Below are 17823 nucleotides of genomic sequence, written 5' to 3'. Positions count from 1 at the left end.
TGTCTCCTTGGGGCTTCTGTCTCTTAGGGTTAATGTTCAACAGCGGGTGGTGTTCAGTATCGGTATTAACCAAGATATAAGAACACTCCACTTGTCTTTCTCTACTGAGGTGTGAAGAGCTTTAATTTATAATTAACAATGAAAGGCAAAATCGTTAAGTAGTATAATCCTATCTTAATGAATATTTTAGGGTGTTTTGAGTCCTTGAAATGTTTTAGCCATTTTCTTGGCAAATATTGGTTATGCAATTAGTACAGTGTTATAATGCATCTAATTTTAGCCTTACTAGAGATGTAAATTCTCTTAATTTGCATTTATCTAAGACTTCCTATGGCTATAAAACTGCAAAGAGGAAGAATATGAGGTGAAAGCCGATAGTATCCGGATTTAAGTTGTTTTCAGTCAAATTATTGAGGCAGCTTAATTGCCATGTCAAAGTTTGACAAGCATCTAATCTGCAGGTAACTTTCTTTAAAATTTAAAATAAACATGTAGAATTAATAAAGAGATACTTCCTGGAGAAGAATGACAACCAGACAAGCATCACACAGTTTCATTCCACAGTGATTGGTCTCTTGAGAGCTTAACCCCACATTAACAGTACCTAGAAGAGACTGGTGTAGAAAACCACAAGGCTGTCTTACTCTTTACATGATACAAATACTCATGTTTGCCTGACAGCACATTTTTGCCCTGGAAACAAATGTACATGGAAAGTCAGAGTATAAGCAGAAGATGCTTATCAGGTGTGGACTCAGAGCAGCAGAGTGGATTGGATGATCTTAATCGTGGTGTCATCAAATAGCCTGTTGACATGGTCTAGATTCTCGTGATCATGGGCCAGGCTCCTCTCTCCTTAGGAAAGCATTGACAGTACATGGCCCGCCTTTGCTTCTCTGAGTCTCCCTCTTTTGTAATTTCTTCATTGATCCCACACCCTCATTAATCACACAATTCTCATTAAACCACACCCTGCCCTACCTCTTTCATTAGATGTGTAATCCATGCAGTCATTTGTAGTTGGCTTCACTTGGGAGCCTTTATTTTTCTTAAAGTAGTTTTCCTCCATGGGCATAACCTGGAAGATGCTCCCAGCAATTCAGCTCTTAACCCATTGGCTAGAGCATAGGTCCCCCAGCTTTCTCAGTTCTTGGTGCCTTAGTTTTTCAGTCTCAGATAGATATCTCAGTCTATCTTAGTATTTCCACAGCCCTTCTTGGCCAAAAGCAATACCTAATAGTTAAAACAACTTAGTAAGTCTGTATATCCTTAGAACTTAGTAGCCGTTCGAAAAAAAAAACACAAAACACATAAATTGAAAGAAAAAGTAATGTTTAAATTGCATTCTTAGGTAACTACAATAATCTCAAGCCTTGGAATGAGACTGAACATCACCACCCTCATTTCCTGTTCTACATTCCTTTTCATACTACACTTGCTCTTTATCTCAGCAGCCACCAAAATCCCAACTTCACAACAAGGCAATTCCTTTCAAAAGAATATAGGGGGAAAAAAAAAAAGAATATAGGGCAATTTAATGTTGGAATTGTGAACTACCTCAAGCTAGTAGCACACATGGTGTCCTATAGATGCCAACTCTTGCTGTTTCCCTCAAAAATTTAAAATATTCACGGTGCTTTTGCGAGTTCACCATGGTTCTCTGGGTACCTGGGACACAGTTTGGGAACCACGGGGCTAGAATTCAGTCGTATAGCTGCATCTAGCTGCAAGGAGATGAAGAAATGGAATCTATTTAATTTAATCTAGTGACCTCTGCTCTGATAGATCAAATATTTAAATATTAATTTTACATTTCTGTTTTCACAGTGCTGTCTTATATCCCTGTTGGTCAATTATTGAAGGGCAGATGATTATTTCCTCCTTGTAATAATTATAACCATAATAATGGTCACTATTTATTGAGCACTTATATGTAATAAGTGCTCTACTAAGGTGCTTTTCATATATGGTCTCACTTAATCCTCACAATACCTTTTGAGGTAGGTACAAGTATTATTCTTATGAGATATATATATATATATATATACACACACATATAATATCTATATCTATCTATATCTATCTATCTATATATAATGGAAACTCCTATTTAGATTAAGTATCTTGCATAAAATCACATAGAAATCAAGTGACAAAACAGGATTTGAACCAGGCTGTCTGATTTTATTTTTTATTTTTAAAACTTTATTTATTTATTTATTTATTTATTTGAGAGAGAGAGAGAGAGAGAGCACGAGCTGGGGGAGCCTGGGTGAGTGGCAGAGGGAGAGGGGAAGCAGACTCCCTGCTGATCAGGGAGCCCAATCCCAGGACTCCAGGATCATGACCTGAGCCAAAGGCAGATGCTCAACCGACTGAGCCACCCAGCCACGCATCTTGGGCTGCCTGATTTTAGAATGAACTCTCTTAACCACCATGCTCTTTTACCTTTGATATTTACTGACTACAAAAATGAAGAACAATATTATATATTCGTGTTGGCATTATTTACTGTTCCACCTATGCTAAAGTAATTAAATTAATACTACCTTTTATACAGTAACTATCTTCAAAGGATTTAAGAAGTAAATTCTTACAATATCACTTGAGCAAGCATGAAGAAGAGACTTGTTCAAAATAGTTCCATGTCAACCTTCCCACATTCTAGTCTGAAATAATACAGAGAGAAAAGGGGGAGGCCAGTATCTATCTCCCAACTTGATATTAGTCAAAGTCCCTTACCTGCAGGATGTGACACCAAGACATTTTATTAACATCTTGACCACCCGTTTTTGTTGCAGGAGGTCGAGGGAAAGATGGTGCCCCCATCATCACTTTTCCAGAGTTTGTGGGGTTCAAACACCTCCCAGAGGAAGACTTCCTGAATGTCATGACCTACCTGACTAGCATCCCCAGGTGAGCTGAACATAGCGGTTTGCTGCCTTCCCAGTCACTGGCTTTATTCTGAATTTCCCATGTGGCAGGGCTGGGCTGAGATGGAATTTTCCCTGAGCATGGCTCACACTAGTATGTAGCTTGGCCAATTTCTCTTATTTATCCATCACAGACAACGGATGGGGGAAGAGTCTAGAAAACAGTGATAAATGAATGTCCATTTTGACTCTGGTGTGCACATAGGGGGTACTCAATAAACATTGTTGAGTGAATGAAACATTGACTGAATAGCTAATGCTGACTTTGTGCCTTCAGATTCATTGCTCTGGATTAAAGTAATTCTGGCTTCCTGGGGCCTGTCATCTGGGACACATGTCCATTGTTCAAGGAGGTCAAGCCATTTTAGGAGTTAATTTTTTTTTTTTAAAGATTTTATTTATTTATTTGAGAGAGAGAGACTGAGAGAGAGAGAGCACATGAGAGGGGGGAGGGTCAGAGGCAGAAGCAGGCTCCCTGCCGATGCGGGACTCGATCCAGGGACTCCAGGATCATGACCTGAGCCGAAGGCAGTCGCTTAACCAACTGAGCCACCCAGGCGCCCCATGGAGTTAATTTAGTTATCTCCCCCAAATAAGGAATTTAGGGGAAGATTTTATACCTGCCCTATTCAGATGGACAGGTAAGAGAGGCAAAGGAATAAAAACTGTGCTTATAGCTAAGACCTTGACAAAGATGTTTTTGGCATCTGCTGTTTCCACTCTCTCTAACCCGGGCCTCATACTTTTATCCAGTGAAGTCAGTAAACACCCAGGCATCCAAGGTGTGGAGTGTGGGACAGAGTTCATATTGGTGACAACCATTTCACAGACAGAGATCGAGCTGGGAGTGGGGTCAGAACCAACTCTTAGTGCCGTGTCCACTCTCCAGCCAGGAAAGGCCCTGCCTTCCATGGGGTTATAGTGTTTATGACATCTTCTCTCACTTAACTGCTGTGAGGTTAGGCCATGTGTGTGCTCTTTAGCTTGCCTTCTGTCTGCCTCATGTGATTTCGAGGTTAACACCAGCTTTGTGATTGAAAGGCCACCTGGTGTTTCATCCCACCTGTGGAGATCAGGCAGTTGAGTTGTTTGCTTTAACCAAACTCACTCTAAAAGTTTTTTTGGTTTTTGTGTTTGCTTGTTACCTTTCTTCTTTTTTCAGGGAAGGCTATGGATTTCTATTTAATGTACTTCTTCAAAGTTTAGTGCTTAAATTATATTTCACCAGTTCCCTTCCTTTGTACCTTTGATCCCTGAATATGGCATGTATTACACAGACACGTGAGGATTTGGGGTTTTATTGATTTGAAGGAAGGATGCTGTATGTCTCTGGGCTGAGCTCAAGTGGTTCTCTGCTGGGCACCTTTCCCACCCTTCTTGATCTGGCTATCTTCTTCACGTTCATCAGCCCTCGGTCTGATCTCATTTCTTCAAGGGCTCCTTCCCTGACTTCAGTTCTGCTCTCATAGACTCTTAATTTCCATAGACTCCTGATTTTACCCCTTATATAGTATATGGAAGTTATTTCTGCATTTCCCATTAGACTGAACAACTCAAGTAGGGGCCAATGCTTTGGTTTTGTTTTGTTTTCTCTTTTATCTCTAGCCCTAGCGCAGTGCCCAGCACATAGTAGGTTCTCAAGAAGTATTGTTGGTGGAACTTCCAGTTCTGATATAATTCATTTCAATCAATGAGTATTTATTATAGAGTGAGAAGGAGGCTGCTGACAGAAGAGAGGGGAACCCCAGTCTTCCTGACTTTACCTCCCTGGTTTATAGGGAGTTGAACCTGGTCCCCCTCTTTGGCTCGATTGCATTCTAAAACAGTGACCCATCAATTTAGGAACTTCTCCTTCCATGGGGAGCAGCAAAGGAAGGGGGTAATCAGGGAGGTGGGCAACAGGTGGACGTGGCCCCCCCATTCTCATTATGTTTGTTTTAAACTCACCATCTAATTTTCCTGAATCCCCAGATGCAATCATATGCTAAACAAAATGGGTGGTTTTCATCTTGTACTTGAGCATTTTCTGAGTCACGCCGAGAAGCATACACTGAGTGCCATCTGTGGATGGCAGTGCCAGTGTAGAGAGAAACATTGAAGGGTAGAACCCCTATCTCCCAGATGTAGAAGAGAAGACAAAATCAGGGACTAATGTTTTGGCCTGGTGTCTTTTTTCTGCCCTCTGTTCCTTATATAATTTCTTGTAAACAAGGAGTTTTCCCCTTTCCTAGAATGCTTTTGTTCTTGAGAAAGAATAGCTGTCTGACCAGTTATTACCCTTTCCTCTTCCTGGCATTTGCTCATACCCCACTTGCTGCCCCACCCCTATTTAAAACAGAGACAAGGGGTAAGAAGGCCCAAAATGGGAATTTGACCTGAACCTTACTGTCCAGGTTCCATTTCAGGTTCCAAAGAATAAAACTACCCCTGTTTCTTTTATGATTCCTACTTACCATCATATGCATCTTTCTAAATCTTAGTGGTTGCCAGGCAACAGAGCCCTTCCCAGGCTGCAAAATGTTTTATAGGCAGTTGGCAGAGGGCTCATGATATAGAACAAGGAAGAATTGATGCACTTGAAGAGGAGGATGGCAGGATACCCAGGGTAGGGAAAGGATACCTCTGTGCTTGAAATTAATAAGGACCTCTCACTGTGGCTGGGTTGGGTGAGGACAGAAAACTTCCCACGGCAGCTCGTTCTTCACCAGAACTTTGCTGTGTGCCAACAGTGTGGATGGTTCCGTTAGTTGCTATAAAGGACCAATGAGGCCATAACAGTGTATCTTGAACCTCAAGAAGCTTGTCACAGGACTCTTTTGTCATGATATTTTGTGAAATATGCGAACAAAGTGCTAAAGAAAGTCAGAAGAAAGAAAAGTCACTTCAGACAAGAATAACAAGGAAAGCTTTAGGAACGAATAGCCTTGAAAGATAGGTAAGATTTCCACAGGTAGATATGGAAGGTGACATTCCAGAGAGAGAGAATAGGGTGGTGTTTAACAGCTTTGGACACAGCCCCGATCTGGAATGAAATCCACATTCTACTGCTCACTAGCTGAGTGGTCTGGGGCAAAACGTTTGGCTTCTATTTCCAATGTCCCCTGAATTTTGAAGTTTTAAATAGAGTATGTTTGGGGAATTATAGACCATGCAGGTTGATCAGAACAGAGTGAGGCTCCTTTTTAGACAGTAGTGAGAAATGAGAGCTGGAAAGACATCTGGAAACAGGCTAGGTAAGGCCTTTTCCACCAAGTTAAGGAGTTTAGACATAGTGAGCACGAAGAGGCCATTGGAGGTTTCGAGGAGAATGACGACCAGATCAGTCTGGTAGTGGTGTGCACGGTGGATCAGACGGAGCCAGAAGAGGAGGCAGGGAGACTGATTAGGGGCTTCTACACTGGGACAGGTGCAAAATGAAGGAGAGTGAGCTAGTTTGATAGCAGGAGGACTGGGTAGAAAGGGATGGACAGAAAGGTGCTGGTCAGGGTTAGGGAGGGGGAGAGTGAGAAACTGATGATGGTGCTTGGCTTTAGGAATCATATTCATAGATCTCACTGCTTGTCTGGGCATGTGGAATTGAGCCCTCATTTTGGTTTTGATTGTCTCATCTTGTTTTATTTTGCTACTTTGCCTGGCTCTTCCTTACCAAAAGTGTGCTAGGACAGTGGTTTCCATCCTAGCTGCACATTAGGGAATTTTGGGGAGTTGGTTTTTTTTTTTTTAAGATTTTGTTTAAAAAAAATTTTTTTTTAAATAAATTTCAAAAGATTTTATTTATTTATTTGAGAGAGAGAGAGTGTGCTCGAGAGCGTGCACAAGAGCGCATGGGGGTTGGGGGAAGGACCAGAGGGAGGGAGAGAGAGAGAGAGGGACAGACTCCCTGCTGAGTAGGAAGCTCTATGTGGGCTCTATCCCAGGCTCGATCCCAGGACCCTGAGATCATGACCTGAACTGAAGTCAGATGCTTAACTGACTGAGCCATCCAGGTGCCCCTTATTTATTTGAGAGAGAGAGAGAGAGACCGCGTGTGCATGTGTACACAAGCACATGCACAAGCAAGGGGTAGGGAGAAGGAGAGAGAATCTCAAGCAGACTCTGCGCTGAGCATGGAGACCAACACAGGGCTCAATCCCACGACGCATGAGATCATGACCTGAGCTGAAACCAAGAGTTGGACACCTAACCGACTGAGCCACCCAGGCGCTCCAGGATCACTTGGGGAGTTTTTAAAAAATCCTGATACCCAGACCAGAGCTCAGACTAATGAAATCAGAATTTTTTGGGGGTGGAACCTAGGCTTCTGTAGTGCTGGAAGCTCCACAGGTGCTTCCAGTGTGCCCCCAAGGGTGAGACTCACTGTGCTAGGGCTGGCAGGGAGGCACTGTGGGGAAGGGACGAGGCATTTGAGGTGTGAGGAAGAAAATGTGGGGTCAGGCTTAGCTTTTGGATAAGATGCAGTAGTGGGGCATGTGGGGAAGTTGAAAGACAGAGGGAAGACAGTACCCAAATCTTTTACTTTTGTTTTCATGGTTCTATATTTCTTCTTAAATGCAACATAGGCCAAAAATTCTATTTCCTGAGCTTCCTGACTCTGCGATTTCTTTGTGAATTAAATGTCGTACATAACTCTTGAGTTAGAAATCTTCCCACATGGATCTCAGGGTATTAAAATATATATGGTTGTGTCATTGTCACATCACCGTTATGTTTCCAATAACAACTGAGGGCTCACTTTAGCCTATCAAGTACCATCCGCTATGTGTCTATACTACTAAGGGTTTTCAGAATTTGTCTCGTAACAAGAGCAGGATAATCCTAGGAGTCAGTTTCTCAGAGGTATTATGTAAGATACTGTCACTTAAAACAGGTCTCCTGTGGCTACCGATTGCAGCCAAATGGCTTGAAAAGGCATTGGTAAAACATTCTGAACAACTGAGATGGTTAGCTATTTTTAGATCACAGTTGTTTTTCTCAGAATCAATATTTGTATAACTAAGCATGTATTTTTATTACTGAACTACTCTATTCAGTTTCTTTGTTTTACTTATAGTTCTGAGTTCATTATTTGAAAGGGATTGGAGAAAGTACTTTTATTAGATGGTATAAGAGTTGTATTTCGTAACAGTGGTAATTTTATGATTATTTACTGTTTCTAAAGGGTCTTTTCTATAATGAATCTGTTGAGAGGTCTGTTTTTGTTTGGTGAATTCTCCTATATCCATTTTCCTCCCATAGAGCCTGATTAATAGTCTTTGAGATGAGTCATATCCTCATTTATGATATGCTGTCTGATAGAACGTTATCTGGCCTTTCTACTTTAGGAAAGGAGGGGAGAAGGACACTATTACTATTTGCCTTGTGAATTATAATGAGAGCTATTCCTTTGTATTAAAAAACTGAATGGGATTATAACAATTTGTCAGCTGTGGAAACCAGCCCCACCACAGAAGTAAATTCATTCTGGGCCTCTTACTGTTATGAAGGCTGTAGGAAAGCCCCTGTTTTTAAGTGGCTTTGAATGGCATTAATTGGAAAAGTGCTTTTGATTGAGTGGCAAGAGTGAGGTCCGTTATTTTGTGGACTGGCCGTGGAATTGCTCCCCAGAGTCAGGGAGATGGAATCATTCATTTGACTTCTAAGCATAGAGGTCCAAGGTGGGGAGTTTTGTTGGCCTGCTGCATTGCCCAAGGTCGGTGTATTTGCTTCAGCCCTCAGGAGGGATGCTTTGAGAGGCCAGACTTTAGACACCCAGCTAAGGCTCAAAATTAGAGAGCACCCCATGGATTTGTTATGAATAAATGGTGACACTGGTAAAGAAGTCTTATATGCCAAGAGAATTTGAATGAACTATTCCAGGGGGCAGAGAAAGCAATTTAATGTGCTAGATTCCTGTCCTTCTCTGTGTAAGAGCTAGGAGTCTGACAGCTCTTCTCACCAGTAGGGTGACCTAGTGTGTGCATAATGGCTTTTCTTTGTTCATTTGCTTTAGAATATCTTTACTATCCTGCTTTGTGTCACCTGTCCAGTTCAGATAGGAGCCCACTTTGCCTTTTCTGATTATGTTCAATTTAGGTTTCTTTAGACATTCAAAGCACAGCCTCTTGCTTGAATTCGTGGGTGCTAATGGTTGTTAATATCTGGAATTTGGTGTTATTCAGCAGTATTATGAATTATAAAGAAGAGAATTGCCACAACCTGAAATAAACAGCCTCATCTAGTTATTATATGATGTGTGTTGTTTTGGTGATGGGGTGATCTGAAGAATTGAGATGAAATTGGAGAAGATACTGGGTGCAGTATTTTTTTTTTTTTGAAGATTTTATTTATTTATTTGACAGAGAGAGACACAGCGAGAGAGGGAACACAAGCAGGGGGAGTGGGAATGGGAGAAGCAGGCTTCCCGCTGAGCAGGGAGCCCGATGCAGGGCTCGATTCCAGGACTCTGGGATCATGACCTGAGCCGAAGGCAGACGCTTAATGACTGAGCCACCCAGGTGCCCCATATATTGGGTGCAGTATTGACTTTAAAATATGAATGTTGCTTTTTAAAAATCAACTCATCATGCCTTCCACCAGTCATTATGTGGTCAATAATGTTTCCTAAGACTCCGTGAGCCACAGAGGGTGTTGACTTTTGCTGTTTATTTTATTTTTTATACTACTTATTGATTTACTAATTATTACATGGTTCTTTACTATGTGTTACTTACTGTTTTAAGGGGTCCTGAGAATGATGGGGGAGGAGGATTCAGTCGGTCGATAATACCTTATTTATTAAAGGACTCTAGACACTATTAACACAAATATCTTTCTGATTGAATATCTTTACAACCTCACTGGGGTGATAAACATTGAATTAAATTTAATAATGATGTGCAATCAGTATTATCAGTCAGAATATTCTAGGTTGAAAGTTATCAAACTTTTTCTGGAAAGGACCAGAGAATAAATATTTTAGACTTTGCAGGCCATATGATCTCCACCTCAACTACTGAACTCTGCTGTTGTTGCTCAGAAGCAAATATAGATAATATATAAACCAATGAGTGTGGCTGTGTTGCAATAAAACTTTATTTACAAAATGGGCATGGAGTGGATTTGGCACATGGACTGCAGTTTGTTGGCCCCTGTTGATTGTTCTCAGACATTAGCATGCATCAGAATCATTTGGGGGACTTGTTAAAATACAGATTGCTGGCCCCACTCCAGAGTTTCTGATTCAGTAGGTTTGGGCGAAGCCAAATAATTTCATTTCTAATAAGTTCCCAGGAGATGATGCTGCTGCTGGTCTGAGGACCACACTTTGAGAACTATCCACATTTACAAAGATGGATATTAAGACCAGGTAGAAGAAAAAAACTTGTATAAGTATACATAGATGGGGAAAAGTGAAGCTTAGGACTTAGATTTCCTGGCTCCTGGCTCAGTGCTATTTCCAGCACATCATGAAGTTTTCAGATAATGTTATGGTGGTGATCTCCATGGTGCTAATTTACATGTTTATGTTTTTATTTTTTGATTTATCATCTTTAGACAATATCTTGTGACTCTTTGCTATGAAAAATGAATTTTGCATACTATGATGTTTCTCTGTCCTTGCTCCCTTTCACCCCCTAAGTTTTGTTATTTACATTATTATTTTTAGATCATGTAATGTTTACCGTGATAAATTTAAAGAACACAGTTAACTTCTGTCTGGTGATCCAGCAACCTTAGATAATATTTGTTGATTTTCTACTATACATTTCCATCTTTCTTTATTCTCTCTCAAACTTCAAGTTCTTCTACCTATATACCACTTTCTTTCAGTTGGTAAGACTTATATTTTACATTTTTACTATACATGGGTTTTTTCTTTGACTATAGGTTGATTCTCAATCACAGAAATCAGTAAAATGCATTTATTTATGTAATATCATTAGACTCTAGAGGGAGAAATGTAGTGTATCTCATTAAACCTGTCTCCACTCAAAGGAGTGTTGCATGTGTGCAGGTAAAATGGGTTCTCTTTGTAAAAATCCATCAGTTGCTCAAAATCATGCCACAATTTAATTCATTTCAGACTTAGGCAACGACTTTTATTTATATACTTTTTCCCTTGACATTTCTAATTGCCTTTCTTTTTTTCTTATTTATAGAGTAGCATATGTCTATATTGTATTATTACTATCTTGCAGATTCTTTGTCATAGAATTTATGTAATACGTATATTTTTTTCTTAAAGATGTTTTTTGAGGCTCTCTGGCTTACCCTCATAATTCAGGGATGCTGCTGTCTGAAACTGCTACCAGATATCTGTCAACCTGGGATTGCTTTTTATTTTATCTCTGGGAAGGTTGTTCCTTCTTTTTCTTTCTTTCTTTCTTTTTTTTTTTTACTGAAGTATAGGTGACACACACTGTTATATTAGTTTCAGGTATATAACACAGTGATTTCATTTTCACTGGAAAACTGTCAAGTGGTTTCTTTTTCAGAAAAGGTGTATGGTAAGTGAATCTTACAAGATCTTAAAGGTCAAGGGGCACCTGGTGGCTCAGTCAGTTAAGCGTCTGCCTTCGGCTCAGGTCATGATCCTGGGGTCCTGGGATGGACTTCTGTGTTGGGCTCCCTGCTCAGCGGGAAGCCTGCTTCTCCCTCTCCCTCTGCCCGTCCCCCTGGTCGTGCGCTCTCTCTCTCAAATAAATAAATTTAAAAATCTTAAAAAAAAAAAGATCTTGAATGTCAGAAAATGGTTGCATTTTGTCTTCACACTTGATTGGCAGTTTGAGTATATAATTTTTTTTATGTAAAATAACATTGTTTCATTAATTTTTTTAAAAGAGTTTATTTATTTATTTATTTGGGAGAAAGAGAGAGAGCACGAGTGGGGTAAGGGGCAGGGGGAGAAGCAGACTCCCTGCTGAGCAGGGAGCCCTATGCCGTACTTGATCCCAGGATCCTGGGATCATGACCTGAGCCAAAGGCAGACGCTTAACTGACCAAGCCACCCAGGCGCTCCTTGTTTTGTTTTTTGAACAGAAAGCAACCTGGCTGCTTTTTAAAAAGATTTATTTATTTATTTAAGACCGAAGGAGTGAGAGCAGGAGGGTGGGGCAGAAGGAGAGGCAGAAAATTTCAAGCAGACTTGGTGCTGAGTGTGGAGCACTCAGCTGGATCGTTCTGCTGGATCCCACGACCTCAAGATCATGACCCAAGCAGAAACCAAGAGTGGGTGGTGCAACCGACTGAGCCACCCAGGTGCCCCTTGATGCATTGATTTCTAGCTGCCAGTGTTACTGATAACAAGGCCGTTCTTTCTCACATCTGAGTCTCATTCCTCCTCATTCTTTTTTTTCATAGGAGTTTTTTTTCTTTATGTTTTGCAGGTTTGATTTCAAACTTTTTCTTTCATTCTACTGGGCCTTTGAACGGGAGATTCAAGTCTGTCTTAGGCTTAGAATTTTTTTTCTTCTTCTTTTTTTTTTAATTTATTTTTAATTTTTAAAATCTTTTCCCTCCAAGTCTGTTTTCTGTTGCTTCCAGAACTCAAATTAGAGGGATATTGTATCTTCTAAATCTCTCTTCTGTGTCTTTAACTTTTCTCTCATATTTTCCATCTTTTATCACTTCACTTTTTTTTTTTTAAGTAAACTCTGTGCCCAGCATGAGGCTGGAACCCACAACCCAGAGATCAAGAGTCACCCTCCACCAACTGAGCCAGCCAGTTATATATATATATGAATTGTCTGTTCATGCCTTTACTCTTTTTTCCATTGAGGTTTTTTCAATCTTTACCTTCCTCTCCATTTTTAAGACTTCTTTATGGGTTAGGGATATTAGCCCTTTATCTGTGATGTATGCTGCATGTATTTCCTCTCACCTTTTTATTGTCCTTGCACTTAGCTTGGGATGTTTTTTGCCATGTAGAATTTTTATATCATCAAATGTATCAATGTTTCTTTTACTGCATCTGGATTTGGAATCATTGTCAGAAAACTTCCCTATACCTGGGTTATAGGGGGAATTCACCCATGCTTTCTAGTAATACGGTATGATTTCATTATTTACAGGTAGATCTGATGCACTTGGTGTTTATTTTTGTGTGTGGTATGGGGTATAGATAAAGGTTTATCTTTTTCCAAATGGCTATTCAGTTGTCCTAACACCACTAATTTTAAGAGTTCATCTTTGCCTCAGCAATTTGAGAGTTAATTGGTCTGTCTATTCATAAGTGAATAACACACTACTTTATTTATAGAGGATGTTTAATATCTGATAGGATTAATTCCCTTTCCCCGCCTGGCCTCTTAAGCTTTATTTACTTTTTTCATGTTTTTCTAACTGTTCTTTCTTGTTTTCTTTTTTTTTTAAGATTTTATTCATTTATTTGACAGAGAGAGAGAGAGCGAGAGAGGAAACGCAAGCAGGGGGAGTGGGAGAGGGAGAAGCAGGCTTCCCGCTGAGCAGGGAGCCCGATGTGGGGCTCGATCCCAGGACTCTGGGATCATGACCTGAGCTGAAGGCAGATGCTTAATGACTGAGCCACCCAGGCGCCCCTCTTGTTTTCTTTATATGCATCTAGCTCCATTAAAAAAAAAAAAAAAAGCTTGTTGGTCTTTTCATTGGGACTTCGTTAAATTTATAAATTAACTTAGGGAAAAGTGATATATTTATGGTGTTAAAATCATCTCATCAAAAAGATGAAAAGTCGGGGTGCTTGGGTGCTTGGGTTTGTATACCTGTGCTTTGTCTTTTTCCCCCCTTGATTAAGTTAGCTAAGTGGCTTATTTATTTTGTTAATTTAAAAAATGGGATTCTCTTTTTTTTTCTTTTATTAATTAGATCTATTGCATTCCTTTTCTCTACTTTATTCATTCTGCCTTTATCTTTTTTTTCATTCTACCTTTATCTTTAATATGTTTTTCCTTGTACTTTCTTTTGTTTTTTTTCTTTAGTTTTTTTTTCTCATTTTTGAGTGGAAAGTAAATTTATTTTCATGCTTTCATTTTATTGATATAAACATTTAAGGTTTATATGAATTATCTATATCACTGCTTTAAATGTATTCCATAAATTCTTATATGTAGTATTTTTATTCTCACTATATTTTAGAAATTATGTAATTGCATTTTACATTTCCCCCTACTGAAGAGTTGTTTAATAGAAGGTTTTAAAATTTTCAGCTTTTTTTTTCTTTTTTTTTTGTGGTCCTATATCATGACCATTTTTTGTGGATGTTTCATGTGTGCTTGAGAAGAAGATGAATCTTCTATTATCAGGATGTAAAGTTCAACACATATCCATTAGTTCTTCCTTATTGATTATGTTGATTGGGTTTTCTATAACCTTATTGACATGTTGTCTATTTGTTCTGTCTCGTGCTGTAACTGATTAAAACATCCTATGTAAAATGTATTTTTGTCTCCTCGTATCTCCTGTAGTTTCTGCCTTAAAAGCTGGCTATTAGGGTATTAGGAGCATAGATATTTATACCTCTTGTATCTTCATTGTGAATTGTGACTTTCAGCATTAAAAAGTGTTCCTGATTAGGTTTAATGATTATGGCTTGAATTCTACTTTGATATCAAGGCTGAAACCCCTTGCTTTTGTTCCCATTTGCCTAGTATACTTTTTTAAAAAAAGATTTATTTATTTATTTATTTTAGAGAGAGAGCGAGCACACAAGCAGGTGGGCAGAGGGAGAGCGAGAATTTCAAGCAGACTCCACCCTGAGTGAGGGTCGAGTTTTCCACGTGAGGCTCGATCTCAGAGATCATGACCTGAGTTAAAACGAAGAGTTGGATGCTTAACCAGCTGAGCCACTCAGGCACCCCAGCCTAGTATACTTTTGCCAATTCCTTTATTTTTAGCCTTTCTGACTTTGTATTGATCTTTTTCCTAGATACAGTATATAGTTGGGTCTTTGTGAGTCAAATTGAAAATCTTTTTCTTATATTTAGTGACTTAAGCCCATTTATGTATATTGATATGATTGATATATTCAGTCTTAATTTTATAACTGCTAAATGTATTATATTTATTGTATTTCTCTAGTGATAGGTTTTCTTTGCTTTTTTTATTTTGTGTATTGATTTTGTATCCTGTGACTTTATTGAATTCATTTATCTGTTCTAGTAGTTTTTTGGTGGTGACTTTAGGGTTTTCTATATATATATAGTATCATGGCATCTGCAAATAGTGAAAGTTTTACTTTTTCCTTACGAATTTGGATGCCTTTTATTTCCTTTTCTTGTCTGATTGCTGTGGCTAGGACTTCCAATACTATGTTGAATAAAAGTCAACATAGTGAGAGTGGACATCCTTGTCTTGTTTCTGATCTTAGAGGAAAAGCTGTCAGTTTTTCCCCATTGAGTATGATGTTAGCTGTGGGTTTTTCATATATGGCCTTATTATGTTGAGATATGTTCCCTCTAAACCCACATTGCTAAGAGTTTTTTTTTTTTAAGATTTTATTTATTTATTTGAAAGAGAGAGAATGAGAGAGAGAGAGAGCACATGAGAGGGGGGAGGGTCAGAGGGAGAAGCAGACTCCCCGCCAATGCGGTACTCGATCCCGGGACTCCAGGATCATGACCTGAGCCGAAGGCAGTCGCTTAACCAACTGAGCCACCCAGGCGCCCAACATTGCTAAGAGTTTTTATCATGAATGGATGTTGTACTTTGTCAAATGCTTTTTCTGTATCTACTGAAGTGATCATATGGTTTTAATCTTTTCTCTTGTTAATGTGATGTATCATATTAATTGATTTGGGAATATTGAGCCATGCTTGCATCCCAGGAATAAATCCCATTTGATCGTGGTGAATGATTTTTTTAATGTATTGTTGGATTTAGTTTGCTAATATTTTGTTTAGGAATTTTGCATCTCTGTTCATTGGAGATATTGGCCTGGAGTTCTCTTTGTAGAGTCTTTATCTGGTTTTTGTATCAGGGTAATGCTGGCCTTATAGAATGAATTTGGAAGCTTTCCTTCCTCCTCTAATTTTTAGACTAGCTATTAACTCTTCTTTAAATGTTTGGTAGATTTGACCTGTGAAATCGTTTGGTCCTGGACTCTTGTTTGGTTTTTTGATTACTGATGCAATTTAATTGCTGGCAATCAGTTTGTTCAAATTTTCTATTTCTTCCTGATTCACTTTCGGAGGTTATATGCTTCTAGGAATTTATCCACTTCTTTTAGGTTGTCCAATTTTTTGGCATATAATTTTTGATAATATTCTCTTATAATTCTTTCTATTTCTGTAGTGTTTATTCTTATTTCTTCTCTTTGATTTCTGATTTTGTTTATTTGAGTCCTCTCTCTCTTCTTTTTTTTCTTTTTTGATGAGCCTGGTTAAAGGTTGATCAATTTTGTTGATTTTTTTTTTTTTTAAGATTTATTTATTTGAGAGAAAAAGAGAGAGCGAGTACTGGAGTGGGGAGGGGCAGAGGGAGAGGGAGAGTCTTTTTTAAGTAGACTCCATGTTGAGCACAGAGCCCGACATGGGGCTTGATCTCACAACCCTGAGATCATGACCTGAGCTGAAACCAAGTCGGAAGCTCAACCAACTGTGCCACCCAGGTGCCCCTTTTGTTCTTTTCAAAGAACAAAACAGCTCCTGGTTTCATTGATTTGTTCTATTGGGGTTTTTTTGTTTTGTTTTGTTTTTTGTTTAGTTTCTATTTCATTTATTTCTGCTCTGATCTTTATTATCTCCTTTTTTCTATTCTTTTTGGGTTTTATTTGTTCTTTTTCTAGCTCCTTCAGGTGAAATGTTGTGTTGTTTGAGATTCTTCTTGCTTCTTGAGGTAGGCCTCTATTGCTATAAACTTTCCTCTTGGAACCACTTTTGCTGCATCCCAAAGTTTTTGGACCATTGTATTTTCATTTGTCTCCATGATTTTTCGATTTCCTCTTTAATTTCTTGTTTGACCCATTCATTGTTTAGTAGCATGTTATTTAAGCTCCATGTATTTGAGTTCTTTCCAGATAATTTCTTGTAGTTGATTTTTAGTTTCATAGTATTGTGGTCTGAAAACATGCATGGTATGACTTCAGTCTTTTTGAATTTGTTGAGACTTGTTCTGTGACCTATATGTGATCTATTCTGGGAAATGTACCATATGTACTTGAAAAGAATGTGAATCCAGCTGTTTTAGGATGGAATGTCCTGAATTTATCTGTTAAATTCATCTGGTCCTATGTGTCATTCAAAACCACTGTTTCCTTGTTGATTTTTTGTATAGATGATCTATCCATTGATGTAAGTGGGATAATTAAAGTCCCCTACTATTATTGTATTCATATCGATTACTTCCTTTATGTTTGTTATTAGCTGCTTTATGTATCTGGGTGCTCCCATGTTGAGTGTGTAAATATTTATAATAGTTATATCTTCTTGTTGGATTATTTCCTTTATGATTATATAGTGTCTGTCTTTTATTACAGTCTTTGTTTAAAAGTCTATTTTGTCTGATATAAGTATTGGTACCCCAGCTTTCTTTTCACTTCTATTTGAATGATAAATACTTTTCCATCTCTTCACTTTTCAACTCTACACATGTCATTAGGTATGAAATAAGTCTCTTATAGGCAGCATATAGATGGGTCTTGCTTTTTTATCCATTCAGTTACCCTGTGTCTTTTGATTGGAGCATTTAGTCCATTTATATTCAAAATAATTATTGATAGGTGTGTACTTATTTCCATTTTGTTACTTGTTTTGTGGTTGTTATTGTAGCTCTTCTCCAGTCCTTTCTTCTTTTGCTCTCTTCCCTCACAGTTGCTGGCTTTTTTTAGTGATATACGTGGATGCCTTTCTCTTTATTTATGGTTTTTGATTTGTGGTTACCGTTAGGTTTGCATATAACAGTCTATATTAAGTTGATGGTCACTTAAATTTGAACCCAT

At 38.7% G+C, this 17823-nt stretch overlaps 1 protein-coding gene across 1 annotated transcript in view; it reads left to right on the top strand.

Moving 5' to 3' along the window:
- The window catches only part of MCF2L2 (MCF.2 cell line derived transforming sequence-like 2), a 239307-nt gene that overhangs the window by 46360 nt on the left and 175124 nt on the right, over positions 1–17823 (top strand). Inside the window, exon 3 of the mRNA XM_034999667.1 lies at positions 2802–2916. Coding sequence (XP_034855558.1) covers positions 2802–2916 — 115 coding nt within the window. The remainder of the gene's footprint in view (positions 1–2801; positions 2917–17823) is intronic.

This window comes from Mirounga leonina, unplaced genomic scaffold (genome assembly GCF_011800145.1).
Source record: "Mirounga leonina isolate KUSES-001 unplaced genomic scaffold, KU_Mleo_1.0 Mir_115, whole genome shotgun sequence".
Taxonomy (NCBI): Eukaryota; Metazoa; Chordata; class Mammalia; order Carnivora; family Phocidae; genus Mirounga; species Mirounga leonina.
Note: the sequence above shows the minus strand (reverse complement) of the source record. Positions and strands in the feature narration are given on the sequence as shown.